General features: G+C 36.7%; 1 protein-coding gene across 1 annotated transcript in view; it reads right to left on the minus strand.

Annotated features, from left to right (window-relative positions):
- The window catches only part of LOC126263364 (dynein axonemal heavy chain 10), a 1,742,213-nt gene that overhangs the window by 1,669,975 nt on the left and 57,530 nt on the right, over positions 1–14,708 (minus strand). The window contains exon 5 of the mRNA XM_049960456.1: positions 4,746–4,982. Coding sequence (XP_049816413.1) covers positions 4,746–4,982 — 237 coding nt within the window. The remainder of the gene's footprint in view (positions 1–4,745; positions 4,983–14,708) is intronic.

The following is a 14,708-nucleotide window of genomic DNA, read 5'->3' on the forward strand; positions in this document are numbered from 1 at the left end:
ACCTACGGAACACAATGAAAGAATGAACGAGAAAAATATAATCGAGACAATTACAGCGCTATATCCTTGCTACAAGACTTTGGAAAGATTAGCAGAAAATTCAATTTATTCTTAGCCCATGAGGTGATTGTAGGGCTAAATGATTAATTTAAGAACAATAAATATCTCAACCTTAGATACATATGCATAGTCTACGTGGAAACCAGGCTTACTTCTAGTGTTGTGGTTGTGAGTTACGCAGTTCATTCTAAATTCACTCTTGTCACTAACAACAAACACCAATAAAGAGTAAATGTATTGCCACAGAGCCTAAGATATTTTTTTTCATATTTATTCATGTGTCCGTAAGTCTTCTTCTTCTTCTTAGGTCTTCAAGCATCAGGTTGGTTAGCAGCAGTTCACCATGCATTTCTGTCTTTGGGCTTTCTCTTGATTGCAGAATAGGCAGTGCAGCTGGTATCCTCCATGATCTGATTGACATTTTCTAGTCTCAGTCTGCCTCTTGTACTTTTTCCTTCCAAGTCCCTTCAATGATATTTTTAATGATACCATCACTTCTGTACAGATGTCCAATTTATGTGTCCCTTCTGTGTTCAATTACCTTCAAAAGATAAAGCTTCTCTTCCTCCACTCTGTGGAGCACCTCTTCATTTGATATCTTGCCTACACAGGAAATCTTAATCATTCTGCAGTAGCACCACGTCTCGAAGGCTGTTATTTTATGTTTGTCTGCTTCTCCAAGTCTCCGTCAGCTTCTCCAAGTCTCCATTTTCACTTCCATACAACAGCACATTCCAAACAAATGTCCTGAGATGTTTGTCTATGCTGATGGTGTGGAAAGGTTTCTTCTCTTGTTAAAAGCAGCTTTTGCCTGGTGCATTCTGCTTACAATATCCTTTCTTGATCTTCCATCTGATGTAATTTTACTCTCTAGGTACACAAAGGATGCAATGGTCTCCAGCTGCTCATTGTTAAGTGAGCATTGGGCAACAGCGTTTCGTCTGGTCACCATGAAGATTTGTTTTACCTTTACTAATTTTCATGTTGTAGGAGGAGCTGATAAGCATCACTTCTAATTGTTCTGCTTCTTCACTTAACAATGGGATATTACCAGCAAACCTCAGCATGTCTATTTCCTTGCCATGAATTTTAATTCATCCTGTACCTCCTGGTTTCTACCTAGCTTCATCTATTGCCCTCTGAATGTATACATTGAATAAGACACCAGAGAGTGAGCAGCCTTGTCATATACCCTACTTAGTAGTAGCTTCTTATTGCTGGTCTCCACTCCTTACCACAGCCACTTCTTCTCCATAGAGTCTTTGCATTACTCTTCTGTCCTTATACTAAATGCCAATCTCTCTAAGCACCTTAAAAAGCTGTCACCAGTCTACCCTGTCAAATGCTTTTTCTAAGCTGATGAGGGCAACATGTGTCTTGACCTTTCTTTAGCCTTTTCTCAAGAATTAATCATAAACCGAGTATTGCTTCTCATGAGTCTACACTTCATCTAAAGCCAAACTGGTCATCCGTGATCATTGCATCTATTCTGCCTTCTACCTTAGAATGTCTTTTAAGTATCTGCATGCAATATATGACATCATGAGTTATTTAAAAGTAAATTTGATAGTGGGGATTGACAAGGTGGTTACATAGTGTAAAGTACTAGAGACAATTAATAATAATAATAATGGCGCGTGACGAGGGCCTCCCGTCGGGTAGACCGTTCGCCTGGTGCAAGTCTTTCGATTTGACGCCACTTAGGTGACTTGTGCATCAATGGGGATGAAATGATGATGATTAGGACAACACAACACCCAGTCCCTCAGTGGAGAAAACCTCCGACCCAGCCGGGAATCGAACCCAGGCCCTTAGGATTGACAGTCCGTCGCGCTGACCACTCAGCTACCAGGGACGGACAGATACAATTAATAAACCAATAATGGTATCAAAATTATATGTCCTGGTAAATATGGAACTGCAAATTGTTAATGAGACACATGTAGTATGTAGTAAAACTTTACAAAAAAATGGTTCAAATGGCTCTGAGCACTATGGGACTCAACATCTTAGGTCATAAGTCCCCTAGAACTTAGAACTACTTAAACCTAACTAACCTAAGGACATCACACACACCCATGCCCGAGGCAGGATTCGAACCTGCGACCGTAGCAGTCCTGCGGTTCCGGAATGCAGCGCCAGAACCGCTAGACCACCGCGGCTGGCAAAACTTTACAGGAACAAATAAATAATTTACTGACTTAAGGTACAATCAGTCTTACGAATTATTTATTAATATAGAACATTTTCTGAATTTCTTCTGAAATCTTTGAGTATGTAAAAAACCTTTCCTTTCAGCAATTTTTCCATCTTATTTTTAAAGACTTTTAGTGAGACCTGATGTTCCTATTAAGATAATATATTTAACAGCTGAATACCTATAATATCCTATTTTCTCTCTAGTTTTAGACATATATCTTTAATGATTGGAATGTATTATGTTGATGTGCTGACTGAGGCTATATCTGTTACAGTTTTCTTTTATATGCAAAACGCAACTGTGAACAAAGAGAAATGAGAGCCTTTGTAGACTTAATTGTTTAAAATGAGACTTACAAGATATATTTTTTTTTAATTTTCAGACATCCACCTGATGACACTCTACTGCAAGACAAAAGTACTCCTGATACCAGGAGGATTACCCCGCAGAAGAATAACGTATTTTAGATGTCAGTGGAAGAAAACATAACAGGAACTAAACAAAAGTTTTCCAAATATTCATGTGTGTAATTTACTGAACAGATAAATGTCTCATGGCAGTTTTTTTTTTTTTATGAACATATTCAGTAAGACTGTTCCAAGTTAACAGAATCCAACTCTTTACAAAGATAAACTAGTGTGACTTCAGCAGATAATTTTGTTCAAAAGTGGTGTGCACAAACATTTTCAACAGCTTACGCTGTTCACAAGTGGAACTGTACACCATACCAAGACATAATCAAGATATTACTATTTGATTAGCACAGACATATTTGCTGTTTTATATTATATAACATTCAATTAATTTAATGTAGGGGGGAAAACCAATTATGGAAAATTACCAGTAACAAAGATCCAATTTCCAAATGTGCATGGAGGATGTGTTATTAACTCCATAATCTATTTAATCACAACACTTGATTGATCATTAATGTCTTCAGAACCGGAACTTCCCAGTTTTTCCATTGATTTAATAACATCGTGTACTTCTGCTTCTTTCCATGTACAAGCTGTCATTCTGTTTGTAATTTTTTTAGCCACTGATTACCATAAGAAGAGTTAAAGAGTCAGGTTTGGACTTCTGATTACTAGAGATATGTAACTGTCTTTTGTAGGTGCACACTTGTGTAATATTCCACAATATTTATTATGCATTTCACAATTCAGTTTTTGGCTGTTATGCCATCACCAGGTACAAAGATAAATATGTGGTGCAGTAAATTTTTCTGTAGAAACGAAATCTAATGCACCTACAGAGTAATTTCAGATGGACTTCTCAACATTTTAGAAAGTCTGTATAACATTATTCCAGTTAAGCCTTTTCAGTCCATCCATAATGTTTTTATCATTCAGTGAGTTAACATTTTGAATTTGTTCATAATCTTCCTCCAGATCCTTAACTGTTAGTTTTACTCACACAGCTGTGCAGTCTGACAGACTCTCTACATGGAGTAGTCTTAATCTGAGCTCTTTTTTGTATTCACACATAATGCAATTATCAAGGAAGGGAAGGGGCCTTGTAGTACTGTAATTGGCATGTGAGAGATTATAGGATCTTAACATGTTATGAAGAAGTTTAAAATGCCAAAAATCATTATCTTTTATAAGACATATTTTTCTGTGAGGAGAATGAGTTTTTTTCTAATGCTATAAACAGTTCAGCATCACTATCTGGAGTGTTATATATACAAAGAGTTGTGGGCTTCAATATTGACAGTTGCATGACAGCTGTTTCAAATGTGCTTTCAACACAATAATCACCAACATCAAGCACATGATAATTTAAGTCAAGACCAGTATTTATACATATCAATGAACCCCCATAACCGTGAATGTGTTTACAGTAAATTATAACTAAATTTAAACATTCAGTTTTATATCTTCTTCTCTTAACAAAATAATTCTTCTGTTCTCTTACTCTTTTACCAGGCTCATCAGTTTCATATTTCAGAAACCTGAAAAGACTTATGCAAGGTGTTGTGTTAATAACTCAACACACTTCTGCAGAACAAATAGTTGTGGGTTTTAGCTATATTACCCAGCCAAGTCAACTTCAATAAGCGAGATTCATAAGTGCTAAGCAGGCAAAACTGAGCTTTATGGTTACCATGTCCATGTGCAGGCTCCACCTTTGTTTACTGCCCATCTGTATTCCTAAGAACTTAACACATTAACACACGGAGCATCATTCAGTGTGTGCCCACTGATCTCTACTTCTAGCACATATAAGTCATTTTTATTTATCTGGAATTACATAGAACAGGTATTTGTAAGATAAAGGGTTAGGCTACTTTCTGTTAAGCAGTTGTAAGCCTGCTACACTGTTTTCCTAGGTGTGTATAGTACTAATGTGCTTAGGCCCACTATCAGCAAGTTTCATAAGGTTTTGTATTAACTAAAGGTGAATATTCAGCACATAAATAAAAATTAAATGACAGCATAATTACTATAATAATTTCAAGTGGAATCTTATCTCTGTAACTTACTTTGTGCAGCAGCTGGGAAGCAGAGCCAAGAGGTTGTGCCCAGTTACAATTACCCACAATTACATGGTGTGTCATTTCACAATCAGCTTCCTCTTGTGTTTTACAGGCAGGAATACTCTCTTCAAATTGCCGTAAGAAATACAATAAGTGCTGTCCTCGGACAACACATCCCACAGGAGGTGGTGAGCCAAATATTGCTTCCAGTGATGGTGCTTTCACAATACGTTCCACAATTTTCTGTTGACACAAAAATTTGTATAAAAATGGTGTAAATGGTTAGAAAAACTTGAACACCCTACATAACCTGAAAACAAAAGGTAAAGATGTATTTTCATGTCGGAAAAAAGTCATACCAGTCTTTCACATACATTCACTGTTTCAAAATATAAATAATTAAATCTGGCAGTTGTCATTTATAAATAACAAATTCATGCAACTGAATAAATACAAACATCTGTGTAAATTCTTAAAAATCTAAATTTTAATACTGTAATAAATAAAAGTGCCATTTGTTAATACCTTCTGTTGCAAGTAGTACTTAATAATTACTTATGATATTACTGAATGCTAAGACAACTTTATCATACAATGCAAGCTTTTACTGCTAGTATTTGTGTCCTTAGTGATTTTTGTTTTATGGGCATTAGGTTATCTTCCAAGGCCCATTTTCATCTTCCAGTGCAAGGTACATTGTTAGCACAGCTGCTGTGTATAGAAATGCCAACAAGTAGTAGCAGTTCCGGAAAAAGTAGTTGAAAAAAGAACCTTTTCTGAAGATAATATTAGAATTTTTAATCTCTTACTGTCGAAGGAAAGCTGGGAAAGCATCGTCACTCAGAACAATGTTGATAGCATGTACATGAGTTTTCAGAGCATCTTTCTTCACTATTTTAATGTAGCATATCCAAAAGTAGTAAAAACAGTAAAACCTAACAATAATAAGCAATGGGTAACTAAAGGCATAAAAATTTCCAGTGAGAGAAACAGATTTCTGCAGTACTCTTGTAAGAAATATAGAGTAACCCAAGAATTCTCAGATTATGCAAAAGCCTGCAAGAGAATCTATGGTAGACTAGTCAAAGAGGCAAAAATTATGTGGAATGACAATTTGATAAGAAACTCATTTAACAAAATGAGATCCACGTGGAGAGTTATAAAAAAAGAAACTTGTAGTTCAGTGCCAAAGAAAAAGAATGTATCATTAACACTAGAAGGCTCAAAAGTCACAGACCCAAATTCAGTTGTGGAAAAATTCAATGAATACTTCAGCTCACTAGCTGAAGACCTCATTCAAGTACAATGTCAAGGACAAGTCCCACGTTTCCAGCAAGTCAGTGATCTTGACTGCTTCTATGTATGTGTGTGAAACAAACCACAATGAAATTATAAGTAAAATTAAATCATTAAGCAATCAAATGTCAAGTGGTCTTGATGAAGTACCTGATTTCATATTAAAATCATGTGTTCACCATATAGCAAACCCCTTGGCAAAAATTCTCAACCTCTCTTTAAAAACTGGTGTATTTCCAGATATTTTAAAATAGCAAAAGTTTCACCACTGCTAAAAAAAGGTTCCTCTGAAAAAATATCAAACTAACGACCCATGTCACAGTTAGAAAAACTCTTCTATGACAGGCTTTTAAGTTTCATAAGTAAATATGCACCTCTTACAGTACAACAACATGGTTTTACAAAGTCTTAATCTACACAGACGGCAATTTTCGAATTCTTAGACTGCATTTTAAAATCTCTTGATCAACATAAATTAGCTGCAGTTATTTTTCTAGATCTATCAAAGGCCTTCGACGTTTTGGACCATAACATTCTGCTCGAAAAATTAGAAAGACGAGGAGTAAGAGGTTGTGTTCATGCCTAAAAAAACTGCAGGCAGAAAGTATCACTTCAGTATGAATTCAACAAAACGAATAAAACGAGAAACAACTCCTTTCTTTCTGGGTAATTACCAATAAAATATGGTGTACCACAGGGCTCAATCTTAGGTCCACTACTTTCTTGATTTATGTGGACGACTTAGTTGAATATATGAGTCCCACAAAAACTATCCTGTTTGCCGATGACACCAGCATATTACTCACTGGATCCAGTCTAGAAACTTTGCGGTCCACAGCAGAAAGTTCTATGAAAAGACTTTGTGAGTGGTTCACAAAAAACAAACTCATTATAAATACTGAAAAAACTGTGTGTCGATTTTCATTTAATTCCTCCAACTAATCAAATGTCTATTCAAGCCCAATTAAAAAATGATCCCCTAGAAAATGTAAGTGTCACAAAATTCTTGGGTCTTTGGGTTCAGCAAGACTTAAAGTGGGACACACACATAAATAACTTGTGTAGAAAACTATCATCTGTGTGCTATGGCCAAAGAATTTTAAAGGCTACAACAAGCAAAACAACAGTACTGCAGGCATACTATGCACAGTGCCACTCACTAATCCGATATGGGATCATTTTCTGGGGATACTCAACTCACAGTGTAAAGGTTTTTACAGTGCAAAATAGAGCTTTAAGAATAATTTGTGGCCTTAAAAAGATGGTACCAGAAGGGAATCAAATATACATCAAAAATATCACAGAACAAAGACCTATCAGAGGAGCATAATTAACATTGGTGTAATCTACACAATAAGATACCAGAGGAAATAAAAAATACTACTCATCCAATATTTAAAGCTAAACTAAAGGCATTGCTAATAAAGCACTGTTTCTATTCTGTCAGAGAATTTCTGAATAAGTAACAAAATTAACTGTAATAGGTGCCTAATTTTAATTTTCCTACTATTTTGCTAATACTATGTATTATTGTAACTTATCTTTGACCTGTCCAATAGCAATTGTACAATTTGTGCTATATGATGAAACTGGACCAATAAAGAATCAATCAATCACTCAGTCAAAAGCAACTATAGAGTCTCAGGTAGTTTCAAGGTTTAACAGTTCGGTTCGCTGAGGTTGTTTAAGTTTGAAACTGTGTACTGTATCCAATATGTTAGATGAGTGATAATTCTCAATTTTTTATTGTTCTTATATTGACTCTCAAGAAATATTTTTTTCCTCATGTTCACCAAAATAATTTTTGTAATTAACTGACACCATAAATGTACACTTCTGAATGCAAATGAGGTATGTTCCTTGAGAAAACAACTGGGGACAGTGAAATTCATTTTCCTGCAGCATTTTTCCTTCTTCTGTATCGGTAATATGTTGAAATGTTTAAAGCAGCTGGAGAAAATGTTGAAATACAGAGGTTTTCATCAAAGAATGGGTATTTATTTCAATTTATTTCATGATACAGATGCATTTTCATTTTCAGACATTATGTCTGATATTACAGAGAAAAAAAATTGCAAGTAAAATAAGATTATTACATAATGACAACTGTAGGTATTCACAAAAAGTTTTGGTGGTTAAATGTAATAAAAATTTTCCAAAGGCCTGCTCTGTATCAAAATTATCCATCTATATCCCACAAAAGAAAAAACAGTATCTATTATGAACCATAGGACATCCTAACAGCCATCAACTGTAGTGTTTTTCTGGAGTGCAATGATCACAAATATTACATTCCCTCTTTCCACTTTATTATACCTGACTAAAACAGTGCAACTGATATCTGAGTTTTTATAGTCTCTGATGTCTCCAGCATTGCGAGACAAAACAGTAGGCAGAGAAATATGCCTTAGATCACTGCCTAACGAACATAAAACAAAAGTCACCAAGGATGTAAATTATCTGTTACATACACTGTTATGCAATATCCTCTCTGCAAAGATTTCACCATTTGTCTGAGCACTAAAGGTGACTGTTAAAATGGTATTCTGGAAGAGATGAGGTAACAGCATGATCCACACCTGTCTGCCTCTAGACATAATTCTGCTGTAAACTCGAGTGTTCTAGATTATGTCTTTGGACCAATAATCAGTAATTTTCCACTTTTTCACATGAGCCATAGGCAGGCAAGTAGCAATGACAGATCACAACTGCTTAAACCCCATTCCTTTCCATCTGACAACTGATAATGCACTGTTTCTAGCTTATTTGTCTTGGTGTACAAACAAAATCTTTTGGTTTCATCTGCTACAGTTTTAACCATATCTTCTATTGCAAATATCCAGAAAAATGGGCATCCGTTTGATCTTGTTTTAATTCACAGTAGCTGAATCACCAAACACATACTGAAATTCACTTTTATTCCTGTCAAACGTGTCACTAAAGTGTGCTCTTTTCCTGAATATTTCACTCCTGTTACCAGACACTTATCTTTACATATAAAAAATCGGCCTATGTATGAGGGTGGTTGGTAAGTCTGGCAAATTTCCATGAAAGAATGAAGCATTTTTGTTGCGCCTTCAGGATTGATACAGTTCACTGTAAACAGCTGTCTGACTTTGTCATTGTGTTGACGGCAACCGAATATGGAGGAAACGAAGCTTCATGCTGTTGTTAGACATTTTCATTTGAAGGTTTTAACTACTGCACTAAACAAAACAGAACTGAATGAAATTCGCATGGACTCTGCAGCACCATTGAAGACCATTTAATTTTGGATTAATGAATTTAAACATGGTTGGATAAGCATCAAAGATGGTTGGATAAGCATCAAAGACAAAGCATGCTTCGACGATCCAGTTGAGGTCACCATAAAGGAAGCCATTGACAAAATCCATGATACAGTAATTTCAGACTGCCAAATAAAAATTCACAAAATTTCTGAGAATGCGGGGATCTGAACTGAGTTGGTGCATAATATCCTGCATGGAGAATTGGCTATGAAAAAGTTGTGTGCGAGTAGAGTGCCACAATACCTCACAAATGACCAAAACAGCATCTGGCACAACATTTGAACACAATATCTGGTGATGTTTAGTCACAATCCACAAGACTTTCTGCACCAATTTGTGACTGTAGATGAAACTTGGATGCAGCATTACACATCACAGACAAAATGATGCACAAAGGCTGGTGAAACTGCACCAAAGAAAGAAAAGACCATTTTGTCAGCTGGTAAGGTGATGGCCACCGCTTTCCCCCCCCCCCCCCCCCCCCTCATAGATTAGCTGGAAAAATGCAGAACCACAACTAGACTCTCATACACTTCATTGCTGGATTGTTTGAAACTGTGTTGGCTAAAAAAATTTAAAAAACCACTAAGGTTGGCCCACAAGCATGTGTTCTTTCACCAGGATAATGCACCATCCCATACATCACTGATAACTATGGCAAAAGTGCACGAATTTGGCTTTGAATTGTTTCCTCATATACCCTATTTACCAGGCATAATCCCAAGTGACTTCTTTCCATTCCCCGGCTTGCAACCTTGGCTTTCAATGAAGAAATTTTCATTAAATGAGGAAGTGATAGTTGTAGTCAACACATATTTTGCAGAGGGATGAATAAGCTGCAGAATCACTGGACCAAGGGTGTATCTCCCAAAGGAGATATGTTGAGAAATAAGGTGAGATGTTTATGAAACAAACATATTTTCTTGCTTTTTTATCAGACTCATCAAACCACCTAGTCGAACACAGTTCCTTAAACTCTGTTTCTACCCACCTTGACAATCAAAAATGGACTGATTCTAGCTTATCTGTGTTGGTGTACAAACAAAATCTTTTGATTTTGTCAGCTACAGTTTTTCTCAAATCTTCTTCTGCAGATATCAGGGAAACAGGCGATTGCTTGATCTTGCCCTAACCCACTGAAGTTGAATCACAAAACACATGCTGAAATTCATTTTTATTTCAGTCAAACAAGTCACTAGAGTGCGCTCTTCACCTGAGCATTTCACTCCCACTTTCAGATGCTTATCTTTATGTACAAAATTTCAGCCTTTATAAGTTTGTGTTCACAAAACTTCAAAAGTAGTTGGTTGATTGACTTGAAATTTGACGCAATGTTGCATTCACATATTTATGTGTTTTTATATACATATTTTGAATATAATAGAGGGAAACATTCCACGTGGGAAAAATATATCTAAAAACAAAGATGATGTGACTTACCAAACGAAGCGCTGGCAGGTCGATAGACACACAAACTAACAAATTAATGATATGAATATAATAGAGGGAAACATTCCACGTGGGAAAAATATAGTTTGTGTGTCTATCGACCTGCCAGCGCTTCGTTTGGTAAGTCACATCATCTTTGTTTTTAGATATATATATATATACATATTTTGTAATATATGTTCTTTATAATTAACGATGTAATGTATAAAGGGGAAAAGTTATTACCAAAAATCTTGAAAAGCTGACTGATTTACTTCAATTTTTTACACATTACTGTAGTAAACTAATGGGCAGATACAGGCTATATTTTTTAACATTTTTAGCTAATGGAAAAGTTGTATCTATGGTTTATCAGCCTATGATTAAAACTACTACAATATCTGAATTTGCAATAACTATAAAAAAGGTTGAGGGTCAGAGAGGGAGGGGATAGGAAATGGACAGAGGGGTGGGAGGAAATGGTCATAGAAAGCAGAAAGAAGGATATGGACAGAAGGAGGGATGAGGAGATGGACAGAGAGAAGAGGGAGGAGGAGGAGATGGACAAAGAGAAGGGGAGGAGGAGATGAACAGAGAGTGCAGAGGCAAGGGGAGGAGATTAGAATGTCATTCATATTAGAAATGTGTGCTTTCTTTTTTCTTTCTTTTCCGTTACACCAGACTGAGTCACATCAACACATGGCCAAGAACAGCTAGCATAAACATATACAGGATGTATGAAGGGGAAAGATCGTTATCAAAAACCTCTTAAAGTACTTGTCAGATTTACTTCAAACAATAAACAAGGCTCAGTGTCAGAGAGAGGGGGTAGAAAAGATGTACAGACTATTGGAAGGAAATGGACACACACAATAGAAAGGAGAAAATGGACAGAGAGAGGGACCTGGAGAAGATGGATGGAGAAAGGTTGGAGATGGTGACAGAGAGAGGGCAAGAAACAGGGCACAGGAAGAGACAAGAGGTAAGGAGAAGATGAGAGGGGTGAGAAGGTGATGGACAGAGAGGAGGGAAGAAGGAGGAGATAGACAAAGAGAGGGGGAGGGGCAAATGGACAAAGAGAGAGAGAAGAAGAGACAGGAGGGAGAAGGAGATTACGATACATCTCCACTTCCCATTAATATTTAGCAATTTGCCATATAACAAGACTGAATTGCAGCAATGTGTGGCTGCATCCAGCTAGTGAGTCTTAAAAATTTTCACCTGTTGTAGAAAGAGACAGCTGTATTGTACCAGATAATGTACGTGGCTCAGGATTGTTGTTTTGAAATTATGTTGAAGAATCATCACTGTCATCAGAGATGAAGAGTTTAGTCTAACACTCACTTCCAGTGAGTATTTCCAACATTTCTTCCCCTGTACATACATGATGGTGTGCCATTATGTTTGCAAAAATGGATTTGACTCAATAGCCAGTAATTAAAAACAAAGATGTAAACAGCAACACAAGACCACAGAAGCAAACCCTCCCAGGGGCTCTAATTGAGCAGGCTAAATGTTAGACGGTTAGTAAATGCCCTGTGTATAAATATGGCTCTGTCTGTTAGCACGTCCAAAGCACACAGGTGTCCGAACAGCAGCACATCTTAACACATTTGAAGCACACAAGGGTCAGTAAGGCAACAGTTGTAAACACATATAAATCATCTAGTGGAATGTTAGTTTACACTCCAGATTAAAATATTTGGCCTTGCTATTCTGTGTCCTGGGTCTTGAGGCATGGTGTGGAGAGTGCGTAGATGTGGACAATTACTGTCCAGCTCTTGTGGGCACATGTAATACCATTCCATTATGTCTAGCTGCAAGTTCGTACAAGATGTTTTCCAAAAGTTCTCTCAATAGATGTGTAGCTCATGAAGTCTAGGTTGTATGATGAAGAACAGTGCCAGGTGGTACCTCATACACCTTTCATGAGTCAGCACCTCAAGCAGCTTTGAGCTAGGTGGTCATGTTTAGTTGTTAGGCAGATTTCCCCATTGTTGTGTGTTGCATGTATTGTGAAACTGGCAATGGCAGATGTCTAGGAGCTATATGTGTGCATTAACTTTTGTTCCAGACTGAAGGAACACACAACATGTTGAAGCATGTATTTGGGAAAGATGCCTTAGGTCACAGTCAGAATTTGACTAGTTTAAATGGTTTCAAGATGACATCTTTTGGCAATGATTCCCATTCTGGATAGCTGTCAACTAACATTACTCCAGAAAATATCACTGCTGTTTGGAATATGGTGTCAGAGAATCAATAGGCAGATCACTCAGGATATATGCAAAACATCATGAGGCTGTCTTACAGAATATATGACAGGATTTTGTCTGATGAATTAGATAGGCAACCGATTGCTGCAAAGTCTGTACTGCATATTCTCAGCAATGAGCAGAAACAGCATTCAACACAATTATTGGTGGAAAATGCCTGGGCATTTATAAGTTAAGGATAAATTCCTGGGCAATTGCCCAAAATTCATAAATGCCCAGGCATCTATGCATATTAGAGATTAACTGATAAGTGGTCCTTATAAAAACAATTTTAAGTTGATATTTTGTATTGGAAAAGGTGTTTTGCAACACTGCTTCTTCAGCAGCTATGTAACCAAGTTCAAAAAGCTGCTTGAGAGTTAAGGGGGAATTATTAGGTGAAATAAATTGGATGATAAACATGACTTTTTACACCTCTAATGAGGTCAATCCTTCAGGTAGTACATAATAAAAAAAGAAAACAACACTCAAGTACAAAAGTATTTTTTTAAATAAAGTATAGTTTATATTTAGTAGCTAGTCTGTAGGTAGTATTTTTATTTACACTGTACTACTGAAAAAATTAAGAAGTTGTTCTCAATCATTGTACCTAACTCAAGCACTTTTTCAAATTCTGAGGGCACTTGAAACACTTTTCTATATGCTTCGTCATTTGGTTGGAATGTGACTGTTTTTGTTTCTTAAAACAATATTTACAGGATACTCCTTTCCCTATAAATTAAAAAAGTTCCAAACAGATCCTTTTTCTTAACTGTCTTGCAACTGTTCAGTAGCCTATTGTTCACAAAACTGTAAATAACAAAAAAACAAGGTTATGTGCTGCTCACTCAACCATATAGACATGAATGACTGTCAGACAGTCAAACCAGTGTTGTCAATTCCAACTAACTAAATAACCCCCAGAACTGCTTGAATTACCTGAAATTATCAGCCGCTTACTCAAAATTTCATCTACTACCTGCAATAATAGCAATAGTACTAATATTTAATTTGAATAACTGGAATTAGAGTAAAAAAAGATTACCCACAATGATTTCAGTTGGGAATGTCACACACTGATCCCAATCTCGCAATTCCAAGAATCTTGGTTTCTCTAGGAATCGAAAACTATCAGAATCGAATGATTCCAGCATCTTGTCCATCAATTCCTTGATATTAAATCTTTTTTATGTTAGCATTCTCGTTTTATCTTCACAGCAGTGCAGCTGTACAAAAGTAGATAAAGAAAGGAGCAGAGTAGAAAACTATAGACTGTCTTAAATGTCACTACACCTCCTCCCTTGCCACCCCTCCCCCAATCCCCCCACCCCCACAGCACCACAGAAGACAGTCTGACATTTGGGAATGCATTTGTCATCAAGAAACACATGCCAGCTGTTTAATACATTCAGTAATAATTCTGTTACCAACAATCATTCTTCAATAACATTCAGAGATTTGATATTGGTTATAAAATGTGTTTTGTTACAAAGCAGTGACCTAAGGACAATGTTTTTATACCAGCTTATCACTCCAAATCTGTTCAACACAGTGTATGTACGTGTGTGTGTGTGTGTGTGTGTGTGTGTGTGTGTGTGTGGCCGGCCGCGGTGGCCGTGCGGTTCTAGGCGCTGCAGTCCGGAACCGCGGGACTGCTACGGTCGCAGGTTCGAATCGTGCCTCGGGCATGGATGTGTGTG

The sequence above is a fragment of the Schistocerca nitens genome, chromosome 6, assembly GCF_023898315.1.
Source record: "Schistocerca nitens isolate TAMUIC-IGC-003100 chromosome 6, iqSchNite1.1, whole genome shotgun sequence".
NCBI lineage: Eukaryota > Metazoa > Arthropoda > Insecta > Orthoptera > Acrididae > Schistocerca > Schistocerca nitens.